Source organism: Orbicella franksi, chromosome 1, assembly GCF_964199315.1.
Source record: "Orbicella franksi chromosome 1, jaOrbFran1.1, whole genome shotgun sequence".
In the NCBI taxonomy this organism is placed as follows: Eukaryota; Metazoa; Cnidaria; class Anthozoa; order Scleractinia; family Merulinidae; genus Orbicella; species Orbicella franksi.
In genome coordinates this window covers 34,547,680-34,567,748 of record NC_138145.1, presented here as the reverse complement: position 1 = coordinate 34,567,748, position 20,069 = coordinate 34,547,680, and the positions used below count along the sequence as shown (strand labels likewise).

Here is a 20,069-nt window from a genome sequence, read left to right as displayed (position 1 = left end):
ATGTTAATCTGACATAAAGGGTGATTAAGAGACACTTCAATCCAGTCATTCATGAATTTGTCTACACCAGAAATAAGATTTTTATTTAATACAAAAACAATAAATATACAGGAAATATTTTTGATATAGAGCTTTTCATGTTATCTAAAAGAATTTCTACTGTTGCCCTTGTTAAATTTGCTTATGTCGAAATCTTCCTTGTGCAAGCCAGAAAATAATTTTCTTTTCTCCAGGGTGTCTGCACAACTAAAGGGAGAAAACAAACAAATTGAATGTGTTTGTTTATAAAAACACTTAAATAACATAAACAACAAGGAAAAATAATTCCATGATGCAAATCACCTTCCCATTTTTTCCTGCACTTTGTCAATGTCTTGTTGCATTGTCTTGATTTCCTGGAGATAAAAATGAAACAAAACTGGAATCATTGTTTAAAATCAAATCAAAATTGGCTTAGATACCCATCCAGGCCATCAAGGTTTCTTCTCAGCTCTTGCATTTGGCAACCTACATCATTCTCCAAGGAAAAAGTAATTCAAACCCCGGTATACACCAGATGCAGATGCAGTGTACATTTTATTTGTTTTGCACCATTCCAATACTGGTAGCCCATCTCACTCTTAAAAGTACTTTAAAGAGTTTAGTAAGAAACAGAAGAGAGGTAAGCTAATCAAGGTAGGTGGAACTTCCTTTGAATCCAATAAGAATCTCAATCCTGGCATTCTTGCTAGACATTACCTCTTGTAACATTTGTTCTCTTTCTTCCAATTCTGAAATGTCAGCTTCATATTTACTGTCAGTCACTTCACAATCCTATGAATTTCACAAAGTGAACAATTAAGGTCCCATCTATATGGGCTTGAGTACCCAAGACAACCCTCTCCCTAAGGCAACTTCACGTCTTTATATGAAAAAAAGTTATCCCTGTTGGCCAAGTCAAAGTTGAACCCACATGATTATTTATGACACTTATCATTACTAGAGGTGCATGAAGTGTTCTCTCTCTTTCTCCGAGTTTCCTTTGGTCATGTAATCACTGTGGGCTTTGTTAAGTCAATTTTCACCTATATTTTAATAAAAAAAATCTGTTTTAAAACCTATAATCTTGGCATGCTGTGCATTGCCTTGGGCAGATGAGCCATTGATTATAAGAGAAAAAGTTGTCCCGTTTCAAAGGGCTACCCCACCTAAGACAACTCGGAGATAGAGAGAGACGAGACAACTCGAGGACAACAGTGCAAAAAACATGCATCTGGAAACTGCACTCAAAATTTAGCTTGTATGTTCCATACCTTGCACACTTGTTTTAGTTTTCACTTCTTTTTAATTATATTTTTTAATCTCATTTTTTAAGAACATTGTTCAATATAAACAAGTAAAAATGATGTCACGATGTCACCGAAACGTTGTTCTTTCTTATCGCTAATTTTACTTGTTTATGCTTTACAAAACCTTTGCTTATATTGTTTAATATAGTCTGGAAACAGATGACACACACCACTCCTAAGGCTTGGCTGTCAAGTCTTAAATCTTGACTGTTTCGATTTCTACCTTCATCCTACGATCACAACGTCAATTCCTCATACTGAGTACCATGCATTTGTTTCAAAAAACGTTCTGAGAGTTTGGTGGTAGATCAAGACCTTAGTGCCTGCCTTGAGTTACGACTTACGGGGAGCTTTAATTTTTTACCTGCTGTGCTCGCTGTCTGCAATGCGACCTTATATTCATCAGTACTCTGTCCTTTATCTGTTTCCGCTTTGTTTGATAAGCCTCATACAACAACTTCACATCTTGAAGGTCACTGCAACGCGAATACCATCGAATTTATATTTAGCTTACATTAGAATGTCAACCGAGAATATCTCTTCTAAATTCTATGATCTCAAAGACAATGACAGTTTTTTCCCTTACCGATACTTCCTAGGGAATAGTTCTTTGAATTCATCCATTGTATAGCTGTTAAGAACTTGAGAATTGATCAGAGCATCCGTCAAAAGTTCCCGACTCTCTCGTTCGCTATCGGCCGCCATTTTCACCCGCCAAGGGTAAGAAAAAGACAACCACCTCTACCCTAGAGGGAAAAGTGTTGTTTTCATATAATGCGTCACGCAACATTTGTCATGGGGAAGGGGAGAAGGATTGCGTGACGATGCAGAAGAAATCACAACCGTGTTCTGCATAATTAATCTTAAATTTAGTAGCATAGATTTTTAGGATTTTATTTGTCTCTTTTGTTTTGTTTTAGATACAAATATTGAGAGAATGTTTTACCTGCACATCCCTTTCCAAACACTTTGAAGTACAGGGGAACCCCATTAATCTGGGCACCATCAGGCCACAAAAACCTGGCCATCTCCTGGAGTGAGAGAAGAGGGGAGGGAAGATAAGAGACCCTGGGAACAAGGTTGCCTTTTCATATAACTCAGCTTGTGAAATCCCCATCATAAAGCCTGAACAAGGTAGCCCTTTTGCCCTTTTGGTTGGGGCCTCCCCATATGGGCCATTATATATGGGGAGCACCCCCCCAGGGGGGGGGGGTCATAGAGATTTATTTCTAGGTCGGATATATTTAGGTTCAGGTTCACTGTCACAGCCCCATCCAATTTTCTATGGAGTACTATTGCTAATCCCACACCCCCTAGGCTCGATTTCCAGCCATTTTGTGAGCCCGCGTTCCTTGCCCCACACACAACCAGACTCCCAAAACGGCTGGAAATCGAGCCTACCCACCCCCAAACCCCTTGTACAACCAATATATAAAGCAAGTAGCACATAAAGTGAATGTTTAATACCTTATATGTACACTATACATTACATGATCACCACATCTGTAGAAACTGTACCAAATGCTTCCTTGGTATCAAAAAACTAAACAGTTCAAATTTTGTATCTTGAAACTTATTTATTTGTAACTTTTTATAATGTCTACAATAATAATTGTTGTTCTGAAACATTTTGAAACCTGTATGTGACATTTTAGAATCAAGCAATAAAGCAATATTTACAAGGAAAAATGCCATTGTACAAATTCTGACATGACTCTCTCCTGCTACAGATCTTCCACTACCATCATTGAAACAAAGTCTTTATAGAATATGATGCCTTTGTCTGGATCAACAGCTGCGGATAGCATTTCTTCCATCTCCTCTTGAGTGAAGGGTTCACCTATCAAAGCCATTAAAGAAAAGGAGTCAGCTACATCTAGGATACTTTATTATACTCATGTACCCCAAGGATAGACAACGTCTCATGCAAACAAGAAGATCTGTTAGATCTTATAACCGCGCTTTTAAAATTTAACTGTTTTCTTAGCACTACAGTCGCAACGCAGTGTACATTCCAAAGCAATCCTTGATGATTCATTGATTACTGTAGACACCACATTACTTGATCAACACAAACTGTATTATTGCACCATCAGTCGTAACCGGTGTGAAATACCCGATGACGTAATAGTCTTAATCTGGAACTTTCTTCGGGATACGTATGGGCATGAAGATACGAACACTATTAACAACAGCTTTCTTTCTTAAAAGTCACGATTAAATTAAATTGTTTGTTCCATTGAGTAAAGGGCTAGCAAAGAAGTCACACAAGTCACATAATTCAAGAATTGCGTTATCCACGGCTATCTTTAGTACGGTGGTTATTTCCCTACCAATGACGTAATCCTTGCACGTTCTGACAAGTTCGTTGCTTGGCTTGCAAATGTTTAATTTTCCTTCCGATCTATGAACTCGCTGCGATGAAACCGCCAAAGAATTTACTTCATTTGCCTAAAACCACGAGAAATACTCGCAAAATTACAAATAAATTAATGAACGTCGCTTCTGGCGAAATAAACTTGCAAAATAAACACGATCTTATTTGTCACGTAGCGAAAGTGAAAGCTGCAACGTCAACGCATTCCATGGCTGACGTAATACCTTTTTTTAGCGTGTTCATTATTCCCTTTAAATCCAACGCTTTGATAAAACGAAAAGAAAAAATATTTTTTCCATAAAAAAGAAAACAATATCCGTAAAATTGTCCGTCTATTTATGTTTTAACAGCTTCTGCCGCGAAAACATCACACGTTGCGTGACTCAAACTTTGGCCGAGCGGAGGTCTGCGTCTGGTCACCGACAAAAAAAAAAATAATAAACCCCGGGTAAACCTAGAACCGCGCTCGGCCCATGGCCGCGCGGTTAATAATCACCTCAAAAATGGAGAAAGTCCCATGTTGATATCTCGAGTGTGGGATAATTTCATTGTGTTAATATCCCAAGGAAGGGATGAGGTACATACTATTAATTAATTCCTGGGATAGTAATATTTCCGACATAATTTTCAAGGTAATGAATATCATTACAATAAAAAAAATAAACTGAATGCCATTTTATCTTAGACAAAAACTACATTTTTTGGTACAAGAAATAGATTTTCCTCAATCGAACTGCTGAAAATGAACTTGGAGTTTGGCCGTCGGAGTTTTTCCTTTTTAGGGGCTTCAATTTTTAACAGTTTACCGGCGGACATAAGAACTCTGAACTCTAGGCTTTTATTTAGGCAAAAGGCCAACGAACATTTTTATTTGTAATTTTTAATCGTGAGTTTTTATATGTTTCCCAAAGTACTAGTTTTGCCTTTTTAACCTTTTACCTTTTTTAAATTTTTAAATTTTTAAATCTTACAGGACCCCTTTGATAACAGTACTTTATAGTACTGATGGGTTAATCCTGTCTAAAGATTCGTTATTATTTATTATTACAGTGTGATTCCTCAGTGATTTTCAATGCTTGATTCATTTTTACCTTCTTCACTCATATATTTTGTAAGCTCTTCTGCTGTGAGGTAACCTTTATTTTCTTGATCCAGAACTTCAAATGCTTTCATTATTTGGTCTTCTGGTGCTGGTTTGTATCTACAAAGAGGATTTTAGGGTACTGGTACATAAAGTTATCATACACAAGTCTAAAGCTACATACTGGTAATTCTGTATTTGCCCAAAATTCCCCAAATCTCATATATTGGTTTCCAATTAAGTTAATAAGGAGTACTTCTACAATTACCCCTCCTGACTGGTAACCCCCCCCCCCCCAACCGCCCCCCATAACCTAAGGATCAGCATATTTCAAGGCCCTGTATTTCTTACCTTCTCTCCAATAGTGTTTTCAACATGATAGGTTCAAATTTTTCAAATCTTATATACCCTGTTGGTTCTTCCTCTTCTACCTAGAATTAGAAATAAGATAACTAGTTAAGTCATAATAAGCTTATAACTTTGAAAAGGTTAAAGCTCATTTAGTTTATTTAACTTAACAAGCTTTTAAATATTTAAATTAAGCCTGATGATGATCTCCAAGAGAAATAATTATACAAGACACTCATGAAAGACACTGAAGATAATTTACCTCAGCCAGAATATCGTGAAGCTCTCCTTCAGTAGGACAACACTTCAGGGATCTTACAATTGTTCCAACCTCCCTTAAAAGTGCAAAAGTGTACAGTTAGCAAACTGATTTCCACTAAAAGGTAAGGCCAAATATTCTGAAATATTTTACAATGTTTACACGAAGTCTGGCACCTAACATCGACAGTCTTGTTAGATTCGTGATCAAATATATCAAAAGCATCTGAAATCGTCTTTTGTAGTTCTGCAGCGGACGAATCAGAGGATTCAGGAGCAAGTTTTTCGGGCTCACTGCTCGGATTTGGGGAACTCGCGTCCACCATTTTTCTTTCTCTTTCTGTTCCTAGGATACCGTAATCTGTGCCCGCGATCCCAAGGTGTAATTGCCTTGTAAAATGAATGCGCGTAATAACAATTCTATAAATACAATTGCGCAGGCACTAGGATTTTGTAAATAGCAGATTTGAGAGCTTAAAGTATGGTACGTAGCTACATTTTCCAACATTCTGTGATTTTTCTGTCTACTTACACCCGCATTTATACGTTCTCCTGTCTTTAGGGAGACCTCCTGAAGGAGTTGCCTTCATTTAATAGGCACAATTTTTCAAAATACGCCACTGATTCGGCGACCAAACCCACGGTAGGTTTATCAAGCCTTCTACTGTTACTAAATTTCTGGTTCGATTGACTTGCTTTCTGCTATTTTAAGTTCACTTCTCCAAACGAAGTGATCTGAATTTATCTGCTAGAACTAAAGCCAGTTTTTATCTAAACATGTGGCGAAACAAACGACATGATTTGTCATTTGAAGATTTATGAAATAGACATATGGATGTTTCAAATACTCGCCATGAACCATGTTGTTTGAATTTTATGTCTGTTGAATATATGTATGTAATACTTAGTATTTAAACAAGTCTCATTCGATAGTAAACACTGTCAACTTTCAGACTGAAAATCATGCAGGTTTTTTACATATCCGAAATTTAAATATTAGGTTACGATGCAAGTCGTGTCTGAAGGTTTGGTTATCAATGCTTATTTGGTTTTTCTTTCATAGAATCGTAGACCTGTAGTCTATTTACCCACAAAAGAGGATGGAACAACTGAACAAGGTAAGACTGAACTTGAGTTCAAAATGGTTGTGGAGCTATAACACTATTAAGTTGGCTCACCACTTTTACATCAGTAGTAGAACTGCTTTTCCGTGGGATGTGGACAAGGATTATTCAGTTAAGATCACTCAGATCAAAGGAACCAATAAATCTGCTCTGGTCAAGGATTCATAGGCTCCTTTGATGCAACATGATCTGAATGATCTTGAATCATTGGCCAGTTCATCCCAGAGAAATTTGCGTGAAAAATGTTGAATGGTCTACTTACAGATTTCTTTTGTTGGCAGGCAAGAACATTACATACATACAGCTCATTTGAATCAATAATATAATTTGCATATTATGAAAAATGTATGTAAAGAAAATATGAGTAAATTATTATTGGTTAATGTTTTGTTGAAATTTTTTGTTTTATTTCAGTTATTGTGACAGACAAAGCGAATATTTTATTGAGATATCTTCATCAGCAATGGGAAGTTAAAGTAAGATTACTTTCTTAAACAGAATAATTCTTTGCTGTCAATGGTATTTTTAAAGCTGCATGGTTGTGTATTTGCCAGTTGGAAACATTCCCATTGTGAACAGCTGTGTCCAAGATCTAGTTTGTTATATAACAGACTGTTAATGAATGAAGAGCATTTGTCTCAATAGTCACTGCACACATGTTTTTTTCCCCTCAGTTAATAAATTAAAGGTGTAAAGAATATGTTACTATTCTACAACCATTCCTTATTGAGTTCTACCATTTTGAGTTGTTTTTTTTTTCATTTTCTATTGAGAAAAGCCATTCTACTCTGGTTTGATTGCTCAATGTTTTTAGCCAGTATCAGATCATATGTGATTGAAGAGGTCGATATGGAACTCTATATTATAAATTTAATCATATCTGTGGCAAAATTATTGATCATGATTGGTTCACTTCAGAATTTAGGTGTTTTACTGTCATCATCAAGTCTCTGTGCACCAGAAGGTGCATAAGGCTGGTGTTTTACTGTGCAAGTCAGAAAACCATGAACAGTTTGACTTGATTCTGACAGGTCAATTCTGTAGTGGCCAATCACAATCACACAAGCAAACCTTAAAACCACAAACAAAATTACTATTGCTGTTTGTAGTTTAGTTTTCTCAAGCCTAATTGGCATTTCCTTGGCTACACAAAACATTTCATAAATACTCTCGCTACACAATAACATTCCATAAATATTTCTGCTGTTTACAGTTTTCGGAGTTTCACAGTAACTGTGCAAATGTGCATGTATAATGTTAAATCTTAAAAAATAGCACAGTTGTTTTTTAGTGTTTTGTGGTGTAACACTGGAACTTTTTCTTTGCTTCTAGAATACTCAGTCAGGTAAAAAGCGTGACATTGTAAGTGCAGATCTTCCAGAAACCTCAGAGCTTAATCCATCAAGAAAGGCAAAACGACTAGATCATGAAGATTACAGTCCTCCAGATTGAACAGCACTCAATACAAGCAGAATTATAAATTAATGTTATTGTTCAACAACAGCGTCAGCTTGTGTGTAGGAAAGACACATCTATCATAAGTTGAAAACTGAAGTATTGATTAGAAGCAGTAATTAACAATTTTCAGTTGCAACTGTTGACCGTCAATCAATGAGTATCAGACACTAGATATTTATTTTAATAATAATGTTATTTGACTTCTTCCCTTCTAAAGTGAACTTTATAGGGAAATAACCAACTGAGCGGTCTCCTTCTTAGTCTATGCACTTGTTACTTCCCTTATTGGGGACTAAGGCAAAAAGAAATGCATTTAAGCATTGTTACTAATTATTCAGCAAGAGGGAAAGGACAAGGAAATGAAAATGATTGTTTGGTCTTTTTGCTCGCCTCAGCTGGTTTTACCCTAGTCCAAGAGATCTTGTTAGTTGAACCTAAAATTATTATTGGCAATTTATTATAATTTGACAATACTATATTTTCTGGATCAAAACACTCCCAGTGTTCAAACATGGCCTGTTGGACCTGGTATTATACCTGCTTTCAGTGTTACGTGCATAGGCAACATCTTTCGACCATCTCTCGACATTCCATCTTTCGACATGCTATGTAAATGGCAGAAAGACCGTTTACCTGTGAAACTGGCAATTTTTCTGGTTATTAGCGGAACAAATGACAAGTATATGATAATTACTGACCTCAAATGAATGAAGGAGACTGTGGACTCCTGATTTACGGGATAATTCAAACAATTTTAGTGTAGTCGATCGGCTCTCAATGGTGACTTCTGGTACTATTGGGCCGCTACTGCTCAGTTTAATATTCGAAAGATGTAAACAATTTGTCTCTCACAGAATGACTTCTTGATCTCCTAACCTGAATTTGATGTCAAATAAATCCATCTTCCATGACTAAAAGTTGAGTTTGACCATAAAGAAGTCTGTTGTGCTTACATTTTTGAAGTAAGCCAGGTTACATAGCATGTTGAAAGATGGCATGTCAAAAGATAGTTGCTATGCACATAACACTGAAAGTGGGTGTAATTTGACCCCTCTGGTTTATTTGAGCTTGGTTTTATTAAGTAAGCCTTTTTATTCACTATTTTTGACAGTCGTGTATTTTTCCCATAAATCATTGAAGTGGTTATTTACAATTTGACCATGGGTACCTAGCGTTTATTTGGTACCTGGGATTTTATCAAGAAAATATGGCACTTTATGTTATGCACAAGTTTGCTATGAAATCATTAAGCATGACAGAAACATTAAGAGATGATCAAAGCAGTCATCAAATTTAAATTGTTTATAGACCCGACATGGGCTGGCAATTTGAGCATGCCAGCAAGACAGTCCTTAACAAGCTCAATTTGCTGCCTTTTTTTTTTTCATTTTACTCAGTCTATGGCATATATTAATTAGCTGGCAGAATTTCAGTTGTCTCCCCCCTTGAGACAAACACTCCCCAGATAGACACTCTCTTTCCCAAGAGTGCATGACTCAAGGAGACAGCAGAAACTCTATGGCTATGGCAATATCCTCATAGTTAAAGGAGAAGGTCACTTCAAAAAGCTTATATTTTTGTCTTCGTCTATAGCAAGTAAACATTCAGCTTTTTCACTCACTGAAGTTTCAACCGCTTAAGTGCTTGCTATCCTGAAGAAATTTGTCTTGAAAGAAGCAACTTCATAGGCTGCCATTTTGACTGTACTTGGCAGCCAGGCCGTGTTAATGTGACATAATTCCGTCCAACTAGACATTGGCGGGAAGGAGAAAAACCTGGACCTGACCTATGCATCCTTCACAAGGTCAGTAAAATGTATTTTATTCCAAGCAATTATCCACTTCCCTATCTTCACTGCTTTCATTTTCGGAGTTTGGAGCATGTTTGGCCCAAAATAATACAGCTTCAGAGCAGCCATGGCCCGGAGTGGTAGTTAAAAGGCTTGTTAGAAGCCATTTGGACCAAATGTCTTGGATGGAATGACCTCATGAAAACACAGCCTGGCTGCTGAGTACTGTTCAAAATGGCGGCAACAGTGTCGAATTTTGGCCTTTGATGGAGATGAATTTCATAAGGAAAACCTGCACTTAAGAGGCTGAAACTTCGATGAGTGACTAAACTTAGTGTGAAGTTTCAATTAGCGTTGACAAAAAAATAGGTTTTCCAGAGTGACCTTCTCCTTTCTGTATAATGACTGTTTTACCATATTTTAGATAAAAAAAAAGCCATTTTGTTTTAATGATCTAATGCAACCTTGCCAAAATAAGCCATCACTGCCCTTAGAACATTTCATTATGTCTATTTCGTCTAAAAGGAGCTGATCATTTTCAAGTTAGCCTGATCATTGTAGGAAATTTCAAGATGGAACTAAGAATTTTTTGCGCAAGTGGAATGATGTGAAGCAAGAACTACAGTAGCTGCAGAATGAACATCGCAGCTTTTGGTATAAATACAAAACGGCTTTGTGATAGGGGACTTCAAATTGAGAGACATTAATAAGATTTTCTTTTTGAGGGCGGGGGGGGGGGGGGCTTGATGTCATGGGAGTTTAGGGGATTTCATGGTAAACCAGTTTTTGTGCCTTGTATATTATTTTTGACCCTCAAAGTAACAGAATGGAAGTGATAAGCATATAAATAATATTCAGTAAATTTTTAAAATCCCTTAGCTTGTAAAATACTCTTTGCTTCTTATCAGGAATTTTCAAAACTGCTATTTTATGTTTAATTAAAGGTGCACCAAGAAACGTGCCAGACTTCTCTTCTTTGGCAAATTCTCAGCTTTATTCTTTTTAGAAATTACCCAGTAAGAAAGATTGGTTGTTTAATGTTTCATCTGGTTGTCTTCCTGTCAATTTACATGTACAACTGCAACTTAAGGATGCACAGAAGCTGCAGTAACAGGGTTTCCACAGGTCAGGAAATAGTCAGGGAAAAGGCAGGGAATGTTAATTTGAGTCATGGAAAATTGACATTTTGAGGAAAGTCAGGGAAAATTGAAATAATTTCAACACAGCTGATTTAACACCGATTTAACATTGAGGGTTGGGAGAAACATTCAGGGTGACTGATCTTAACAATATTATTTTCTCCTTAATGAAGAAGGAAAATTTGTTGACAACATATCCATCTTAATAAACATGTAGGAAGGACGGCTGAAAGTTCAAGCTAGAAGCTGCTTCTAGATCTGACATTTTGTATTTTTTGGTCAGGGAAATGCCATCTTGATCTGGGAAAAGTCAGGGAATTTTGAAGTGATGCCTGTAGCAACCATGAGTAATTGCAAGCACTTAAAGGATGATGCATCCTCGACCCCTGGGCCTCTATATCTTTTAAGAATGAGACTGCTGATAATCATGATATGCCTTGAAAAATGCTGTATAAGCCACACAATCAGATATCAAATTGGGCTTTGTATACAGGGCACCAAAGGTCTTTTTTTTTAACATGAATACAACTAACACGATTCCCTACAGGGGCATCTCATAGAGGGGATTGGCCATTGCAGTTGAGGACAGCTCAGTGTCGAGTTAGCAAAGGATGGGGCAACTAGTCAGTTTGGTTTTTACTTTCCTTTATTCACTTTTTGTTTTATCAAAAATAATGTACTTCTGTAAAACTGAAATACAGTGTACATGTCCAAAACTATCTGGAATGAACTACATTTTATGGAAGAGTATGCAGATTGAAGCTGACGTACCCAGAACACACAGCCAAAGTGTTACAATAAAGTAAATATTCATTACTAACCTTGGCATTGAAGCTATGACCCTTACTTCCCATTTAGTTTCATTTAAATTTGTTCCTATTATATCACCGAGTCTAGAGCTTCTCAAAATCATGCAATCATTTATTAACATTTTTATTGAAAACTGCACAGACATTATAATGTGTACTTTCCTATAAGAGTAAATGATACTTCAGTCAAAAGCCAGCATACAGTGAAAAAATTCCCCTTAGTTGTATCAGCACATATAATTGAAATTTGATCTGATGCCAAAAACAAATGTGATTCTGTGATTCATCATCACAGTCTCTTTTTACTATTATTTACAGGACAGACTACTCAACTACAGCTAGTTAACCAATTTTTTTAGTACTCTCTCCCAGCAGATATGGACCAGACAAGAAATACAAGAAATTTGCACCAGTAGTCTCTAGCGCTAACTGCAATCCACTGATGGGCCCAGCCCTCAGATGCTATGTATATTCAGTTTAACTGTGAAGACCATGACATACACAGCAAACTTATGATGCCAAAATACAATAAGAACTATCAGAGGTTAGTTCAAATCACAGTTTCCATGCTACGAGAAGATCTCGAAACCCTTACGTATTGCTAGTTCACCCTGCAACCCCAGATATCTTTAAGGTCAAATTCATTCTCATTTCCATCAATCATACCCTATGTCAATTCATCTTGGGAGAATTTGATAAACATTTTTTGTTACACAGTTGGTCTGGTATGTCATTTTTATGTCATTTGGAAAGTGTTACAAAAATTCAAAGAACATTACCAGTGACTTAAGTGCTCAGTTCTACAGGGTTAACTTTGTTGCATTCAACAAAAAGTCCAAAATTTATAGAGCATTTTAATCATAGTGATCATTTCAACATACCAAAGTTTTAAATGGCGTTCCTTATGGAAATATATGGAAACATCTCCTAAATGAATGTTCTCTTTATAATTTGCAAATACACAGTCAAATTTGATTGATCATCTAATCATTGACTATTTGCTGACACACTTTATGCATGTCCCTTTGAAAGGGACATGCATTGTTGGGTTGATTTCAAATTATCCAAAATTGTAGGTTCCTGATTACTCTTTGTTAAAGCATATATACTAAAACATATTATCTTATTTCACTATTTGCTACAAATAATTCTCTAGGTGATGGTCAACTTGGCTCTGCCTTGTTAACTAACTGCTTGCATCAAATGCAGGCTCATAATTAAGTCCAGTTGTTAAATAGGGAATGCAAATATGGCCCCAGACCACATGTGAATTCAAAGTACCACATGCTTGTGTAAAGTACATGATTATATTTAAATACAAAAGTCGACATACAATAATTATTAATACTAACAATGTTCTAATAATATCATGATAACTAACATTTAGTATAATTATATCATTTAGGTATTCAAACTAAGTGACCATGGAACTTGTAAATGTTATTGAATTAACACTATCCTAACTGGCCTCTAATAAATTAGAAACAGCTATTTTATAAGACTTCTACAGAAGTGTACATTGGTCATACATTCCTGACACTATGCATTAAGTGTTTCATTAAATTTGATATATACATGTAAACTTGTGTATTTTAGGAAACAGAAAGATATTGAAAAGTTTTACGAACAAAACAGCTCAGCTCTATGTCAAGTAAAGTTATATCAATGTTTTTCTTTCCTTTTCATTCAAAGGTGTTTTTGCAAAATGATTCCGATAGCAAAACAGAACACCAGAAAAAAAAAAAACAAATTTCATGATTCTCAGGTTATTCCATATTCTGGAAACATTTTGTCTTCTAGTGAAAATTCGAAAAACATAAAGGCAAATTAACAAACCTCCTTGTAACATGAGACAAGATCTGTCAGAAGCATTTAGACTTACTTAAACACTTTATGGTGCATATTGTTTTAACAAATTTTCTCTTTTTCAAAACTCAGTGCTGTACAGTATTCATTTGTTTACTTTCAAAATAATGCACCAAACTTTTCATTTGCATCATGATGGTCTACAAGAATCATTTATGACAAAGTCCCATAAATTAACTCGTCCTAATCTTTTTTTTCTTTTCTTCAGTTATATATTAATTTACAGAACTAAGCATGCATTAACAAGCAATATTTTATTTAACAAATTCTTCCATTGACACAGAAATGGCAGAATCGGAGAAGCTTAGCATATATTTCTCAAAACATTGTTTGTCGTGGTCAGAATATATTAAATAAATATCCCAAGATAAGTTATCACAATGTGATGATAGTTCAACTAGTCAAATCCCTCAGATCTGCTGTTATTTTTGAGGAAGACAAACTCACGGGCAACTTCATCATTCATTCTTTGTGAAAGGATCTTCAGTATGGTCCAACCTTTGGGGTCCATTTGGATGTAACGACCAAGAGCTGGAGTGCACGCACATGACCCCATCTCCGCAATGTTCTTCAAATGCAGCACTGTCATGCCTACAAGGTTGTCTGATCGTGCAAAGCAGTAGTCCTTGACACATATATGAAGCTCATAAGATTCCAGGTCACCTTCATTGCTTAAGATGCTGAGAACAAACAAACAACCAAACAAACTGATTATGAAAAACTCAGCTCATTGTTTCTAAGTAAGGAGAAAGGAGAGTAGCAATTTTGAACTTGGGACTGAAAGTGTAAACAAATGCTTCAGGTTGAAATTGATCTAGACAGATAATAGAAAGTAGTGAAATTTGTAACTTACAAGACAAATGTTTCATTGTATGTTGGAGACCAGTTGTTGTTCTTTGATCTGGTGGAATTTTTGCGTCGCTTTCCATTGAGGTTGGGGCCCACAATGTTCACTTCCACAAAAGGACGGAACATCCCTAAAAACAAAATTGGGAGAACGTTAATATCTTTTTTTGTCTCTACTAGATATTCACGCTGTTTGAAGTCTGTGATCACAGGGAGCACACAATCTTGCTGAATAGGAAGAGAGTAAATAAAGGAATGAAAAGAACGAATAGTTTACCTTTGTCTCCTGTTGTTATTTCTTACACGACCTTACAGAGAAAACCACTACTTACAAGTCCTGCTTAACACTGTAGCGCTAAACTAGTACCTAGACCTTTTCACACTCTGCAAAAAACAATATTTTTTTGCCTTTACATATAACATTGACAAGGTCAATGTTATGTAAAGCAAAAAAATTTTTTGCAGAGTGTGAAAAGGCCTAGGTACGAGTTTAAGTACCACTACAGTGTTATGCAGGACTTGTAAGCAGCGGTTTTCTCTGTACGGTCGCGTAAGAAATAACAACAGGAGACAAAGGTAAACCATTCGTTCTTTTCATTCCTTTATTTACTCTCTTCCTATTCAACAAGATTGTGTACTCCCTGTGCTGTGATACAGATATCACACAATCCCTATTTCCTAAAGATACTGGGTCACAAGAATCACACAATCTTCTCTTGGTAGAGAGATTGTTTGTCAGTTACTTGTTTATCAATTTAAAAAGATTGTGCGGCAAGACAAAAGGAATGTCTGCAATAGCAGGGGCACATCAACAGATGTGTTCCATAGGAGGTTCATCTTTACATAGGAAAGATGTTGAGAGGCTCAGTGTTATCTGGAAACAAAAATGGGCAGCACAATTGCACATAAACACTACAAATTGTTTAAGAGCTGCGGACAACTCATCATTGACTGCTGAACCGACCCACATCCCATTGGTGAAATTTGGTGCGTAAACAATGCCCACTTTATTTAACTGGTGGATGTAATGTGTGTAAACTTTGGCTGTGTACTTGCTGGCTGGTAGCTCTTGGCAGAGAACTTTCTAGGAAACAGAAGTTTAGACAATTCTTCTCCTGGAATAGCGGAACAGATAATATAGATTTTCCACTATGTGGGAAATTGTTTTTAACATGTTTGCTAATTTGACCACCAAATGTTTGTGGCTAATTCATTCCCATTACAGGTTCAAATAAATTGTAACAAATTCGCTTGTTGGGAACCCCTGCAATAGAAACACTGTTTTATTCACTAATTACTAACCAGGTGATTGCCATCTTAAGTCCTTGGCAGCAACAACTGCAATGTGACAAAATAATGAAGAAAAAAACATCACTGATCAGAAGAATTTAGTTGCCACGCAATAAATGGAAGATTATGCACATTTGAGGGATTGTCACATGTCATATTATGTGAGTATGTCATTCAGTAAAATTATCTCAATACCTTTGACTGTAACCTTGTGTTCTCCTGTCCCTGGGTGGGTGAAGAGATCCACTTGTACTGACACCTCCCCCACTGGGTCATCAACTCCTGGATCCTCTAAAAATGCCCAGGAATTATTTATTAGAGATGCTTGTAAGGACAAACACTGAAACATGATTGGTTTGGTCCTTAATAAACATTATGAGCAATTCTCAAGTGTGCATATTTTTTTCTATTGTTGTTGTTCTTGTTGTTGCTGTTGTGTTGGTTTGTTCAACCTTCTCTTCTTTCTTCAGAACTTACTTTGTTCATAAACTTGGTATGCTTTTATGTTTTCTCACACCATCCCTTCCCCTTCTTTACTTCCTTGCTTGTTGCTTCCTTCCTTTCTTCCTTCCTTCCTTTTCATCCTTATTCATTAATGCCCTTCATTTTTATTTACCTGTAGCAGATACTATACCCTGATGTTCATCGGTGACAAGACTTACCTTGTGAAGTCTGACTCTTTACAAATTCTTTAATAAGTGAGTCAGTGGTCTGTGTGTACAGTGACAATGCTGATTTGAGAGACTGCAAATATGCACACTTGTCCAAATATGTCTTCTTCAGCCCTTTACCAGAAGCATGGAAGTAGTCCTTGAAAAACAAAAATAATAAAATAAGTATTTTTAATTACAAATTAAATTAACGTATGGCCCCTTCTCTGTTTCAAATTAGTCAGAGTTTGAAATTCATCTCCATTACAGATTTGCTCCTACCCTCTTATGCAGATGTCATTTGGACATGTTGGACATCTTTTTCTCTTCCCCACATTCGTTGGGGAGGAGTGCATGACAAGCCATAAGAACATCTGCACAGGAGCCTAATTTACTCCAAGCTTACCTTTATTCTTACAAGAGCAGATTCCAGCACATAGCACTGCTTTACACTCATGTTTCTGGAATCGGATCCAGTTATTCCTCCCATTTCCTGAAATGTAACAAAATACTCTTAATTACATGTACTAGCAAGGGGAGCCAGGAATGTCAAGGTGAAATGTTATTTTAAACTAACATCAAGTGTTCCTAAATCCCAGTACATGTAGATCAAAATAGAAACCTCATTATAAGAGTTCAAATCATCCTAGAGATTCCCCATGTAAAACTGGAGAATACAAAACTGGTTCACTAGGTTATTAGAGCAGATAACGTCCACAGACAAATATCCAAGCATGCTTTTGCACAAAATGGAGGCTATTGTTTACTTATAGAGCAGCTATTTATCTAATAGTACCTTGATATCAGGTAAAGGTGGTAAAACAACAATCTTCTCAATGTTCAACATCACAATCTTCCACAGTTCCTATGAGCGAATTCAGTTGTTAATAAAATATGTTGATCCTATTATTTCCAGCTTAAACAACATGATTTAAAAACGGAAAAAGATGGGCAATCATGAAAATTGACTTTTCTAGTACTTACAACTTACTGGACTTCAAAATAAAAGTAAAATTGGCTCTTTCATCTCATGAAAGTCTTTACAAGAGAATGGGTTGTTTCAGATTGCACATTGTGGAATAAGCAATTGAAAGTTAACTCACCTTAAGCAATCTCTTTAATACAGTTTTCTCACAAGCATTGTAAAAAAGTTCCAAGCTGCAGATGAACAAACCAGTAAAAATAAGTTACAAAATTTACTCTTATTATTTACTCTTACTCTATTTACTCTAATATTTTAAGTTGTAAAGGGCTGTTGATCAGTAAATGTAAATAGTGCTCTAGAAGTTATTAAATTATTATAATTATTATTATTATTATTATTATTATTATTATTATTATTATTGTCGGAAATGTTTCCTCTGACAATATACTCACAACTTGATTTCAGTCCAAAAACAAACAATGGGTTTTAATCAGCTAAACTCACTGATACAGATGACAGAACTCGATCGATCTCACTCGCCATGTACTCTTCTCAACACAACACATCCCATAATATTTTGAAAACAGTTCCCAGTCCCAACCATGCATGGGCTGGTGACGCCTGACTAATCTTACAACATTCGCTTAAACCAAGTCTAAAGTGATACGATTACATTTGCATAACTTGAATCTTGACATTATTATTATTATTATTATTATTATTATTATTATTATTATTATTATTATTATTATTATTATTATTATTATCTCAAAGCCAGATAAAGAGGCAAGCGTGAAAGAAGTGTTCAAGGACACGGCTATCAATGTGACAGTAGAGGGACAAAAACATCTGGGTGCAGTGATAGGTTCACGGGAATATCTAGGGGAATACGTTAGCGAGAAGGTGACCAACTGGGTCAGCGAGATTACCAAGCTGGCAGAGTTTGCTCTTTCTCAGTCTCAAGCGTGTTATGCTGCTTACACCTTTGGCCTCAAGCACCGATGGACCTATTTTTTGAGAACTTTGCCTGATATTCAAGAATTATTGGAGCCTTTGGAGAATGCCATATCTAAGGTGCTCATCCCTGCAATTACGGAGCATAGGTGCACTCGGCTGGACAGGGACATTCTAGCACTGCCAGTCCGTCTAGGGGGGCTTGGCATGACAAACCCATGTCTTGACGCAAATCTTGAGCAATCCTCCTCCGTCAAAGTTACCATCCCGCTGGTCCAACAGATCGTGGCTCAATCCCATCAGATGCTGGATGATTCTTTGGTCAAGCCACTACAACCGGCAATGAGGAGTGAGAGAGCAACGGTGCTCCAAGACAGGCCAGAGCATATCAGAGGGGTAGCCCCACAGAAAGTCCAACGGGCACTTGACCTTGCTGCGGAAAAAGGGTCATCTGTTTGGCTGACGGTACTCCCCCTTCGTGAAATGGGTTTCAATCTAAATAAGAGAGAGTTCTGCGATGCAATCAAACTACGCTACGATTGGCCGGTTGATGATATCCCCTCCACCTGTGTATGCGGTGATGCTTTTACAGTGGACCACGCAATGATATGCAAGAGAGGTGGGTTCGTTACCCAACATCACAATGAGCTGAGGGACTTAGAAGCCGAACTTCTGAATATGGTTTGTACCGAGGTTGAGATTGAGCCTGTCCTGCAAGACATCTCGGGTGAACAGCTGGGAAGAGGTTCTAATCGAGCTCCAGATGCGAGATTAGATATTCATGCGCGCGGGTTCTGGGAGAACCAACGATCAGCATTCTTTGACGTGAGGGTTTGTCACCCTAATGCTGATTCGTATAGAGACATAGAGCTCCAACAGATATACCACAATCATGAGAACGAGAAGAAGCGCCTTTACGCAAGGAGGGTTTTGGATATCGAACAAGGAACTTTTACACCCCTTATTTTCACGTCAACAGGCGGCATGGGAAACGAGTGCTTGCAATACCATTCCAGACTGGCGCAGCTGATCTCCATCAAGAAAGGAGAACATTATGCTAAAACAATCTCCTGGATAAGAGCAAGGACATCCTTCGCTTTACTAAGATCCACACTAATCTGCCTAAGAGGTTCAAGAGCTAGAAGGAAAGCCTTTTGTGACTTTAAGAACATTGATAGTGACGTTGAAATCCAGGAGGGAGCCATTATGTAAACACTGTTGAAATAGATTTTAATAGTTTATTTCTTTTATTTACTTTTACCTCGTAATATACCGATATTGACGTTGAAACCCAGGAGGGAGCCATTATGTAAACACTGTTGAATTAGGTTTTAATAGTTTATTTCTGTTACTTACTTTTACCTTGTATATACCAATTTGTACGGAATATGTTAATTAATGTTATGATAATGATAGTAGTATTAGTATTAGCTGTAGTAACCATGATATCATGATTAGATACGGAAACATGTTTTACAGGTTTAACAGACATCAAATTATGTAAATATTATAGCATTTTGTAAAGCTTAGCTCTCGTTTTTGTCACAATAAACACTCCTCTAATTGCAAAAATTGTAAATTTTTTTTAAAAAAATTATTATTATTATTATTATTATTATTATTATTGTATGGAATTTGTATGGAATATGTTAATTAATGTTATGATGATGATAGTAGTATTAGTATTAGTTGTAGTAACCATGATATGATTAGATATGGAAACATGTTTTACAGGTTTAACAGACATCAAATTATGTAAATATTATAGCATTTTGTAAAGCTTAGCTCTCGTTTTTGTCACAATAAACACTCCTCTAATTGCAAAAA

General features: G+C 36.5%; 4 protein-coding genes across 7 annotated transcripts in view; 1 reads left to right on the top strand and 3 right to left on the bottom strand.

Moving 5' to 3' along the window:
- Positions 1–56: 56 nt before the first annotated feature.
- LOC145460644 (uncharacterized) lies at positions 57–2,107 on the bottom strand. The gene is made up of 5 exons (XM_081445523.1): positions 1,915–2,107; positions 1,693–1,804; positions 739–813; positions 343–395; positions 57–246 (listed from the first exon to the last, which is right to left on the bottom strand). Exons 1-5 carry the CDS (start codon positions 2,031–2,033, stop codon positions 141–143), a joined length of 465 nt encoding a protein of 154 aa, XP_081301649.1. The 5' UTR covers positions 2,034–2,107; the 3' UTR covers positions 57–140.
- A 662-nt stretch (positions 2,108–2,769) lies between these two features.
- LOC145460623 (dynein regulatory complex protein 8-like) lies at positions 2,770–5,810 on the bottom strand. Its single transcript, XM_081445501.1, has 5 exons — positions 5,570–5,810; positions 5,397–5,469; positions 5,138–5,217; positions 4,797–4,906; positions 2,770–3,168 (listed from the first exon to the last, which is right to left on the bottom strand). Exons 1-5 carry the CDS (start codon positions 5,716–5,718, stop codon positions 3,053–3,055), a joined length of 528 nt encoding a protein of 175 aa, XP_081301627.1. The 5' UTR covers positions 5,719–5,810; the 3' UTR covers positions 2,770–3,052.
- Positions 5,811–5,825: 15 nt separating this feature from the next.
- Positions 5,826–10,720, top strand: LOC145460669 (DET1- and DDB1-associated protein 1-like). The gene is made up of 5 exons (XM_081445556.1): positions 5,826–5,876; positions 5,955–6,035; positions 6,456–6,510; positions 6,931–6,992; positions 7,849–10,720. The coding sequence occupies exons 1-5, from the start codon at positions 5,874–5,876 to the stop codon at positions 7,966–7,968; spliced, it is 321 nt and encodes a 106-aa protein (XP_081301682.1). The 5' UTR covers positions 5,826–5,873; the 3' UTR covers positions 7,969–10,720.
- Positions 10,721–11,802: 1,082 nt separating this feature from the next.
- LOC145460287 (protein unc-13 homolog B-like) overlaps positions 11,803–20,069 on the bottom strand; it is a 47,994-nt gene continuing 39,727 nt past the window's right edge. For all 4 annotated transcript variants that reach the window (XM_081445043.1, XM_081445052.1, XM_081445060.1 and 1 more), the window contains 8 exons: positions 17,467–17,521; positions 17,160–17,228; positions 16,770–16,856; positions 16,376–16,523; positions 15,909–16,004; positions 15,726–15,761; positions 14,431–14,554; positions 11,803–14,257 (listed from right to left, as the gene is read on the bottom strand). In XM_081445043.1, the coding sequence (XP_081301169.1) occupies positions 13,975–14,257; positions 14,431–14,554; positions 15,726–15,761; positions 15,909–16,004; positions 16,376–16,523; positions 16,770–16,856; positions 17,160–17,228; positions 17,467–17,521 (898 nt within the window). In that variant the 3' untranslated portion in view covers positions 11,803–13,974. The remainder of the gene's footprint in view (positions 14,258–14,430; positions 14,555–15,725; positions 15,762–15,908; positions 16,005–16,375; positions 16,524–16,769; positions 16,857–17,159; positions 17,229–17,466; positions 17,522–20,069) is intronic.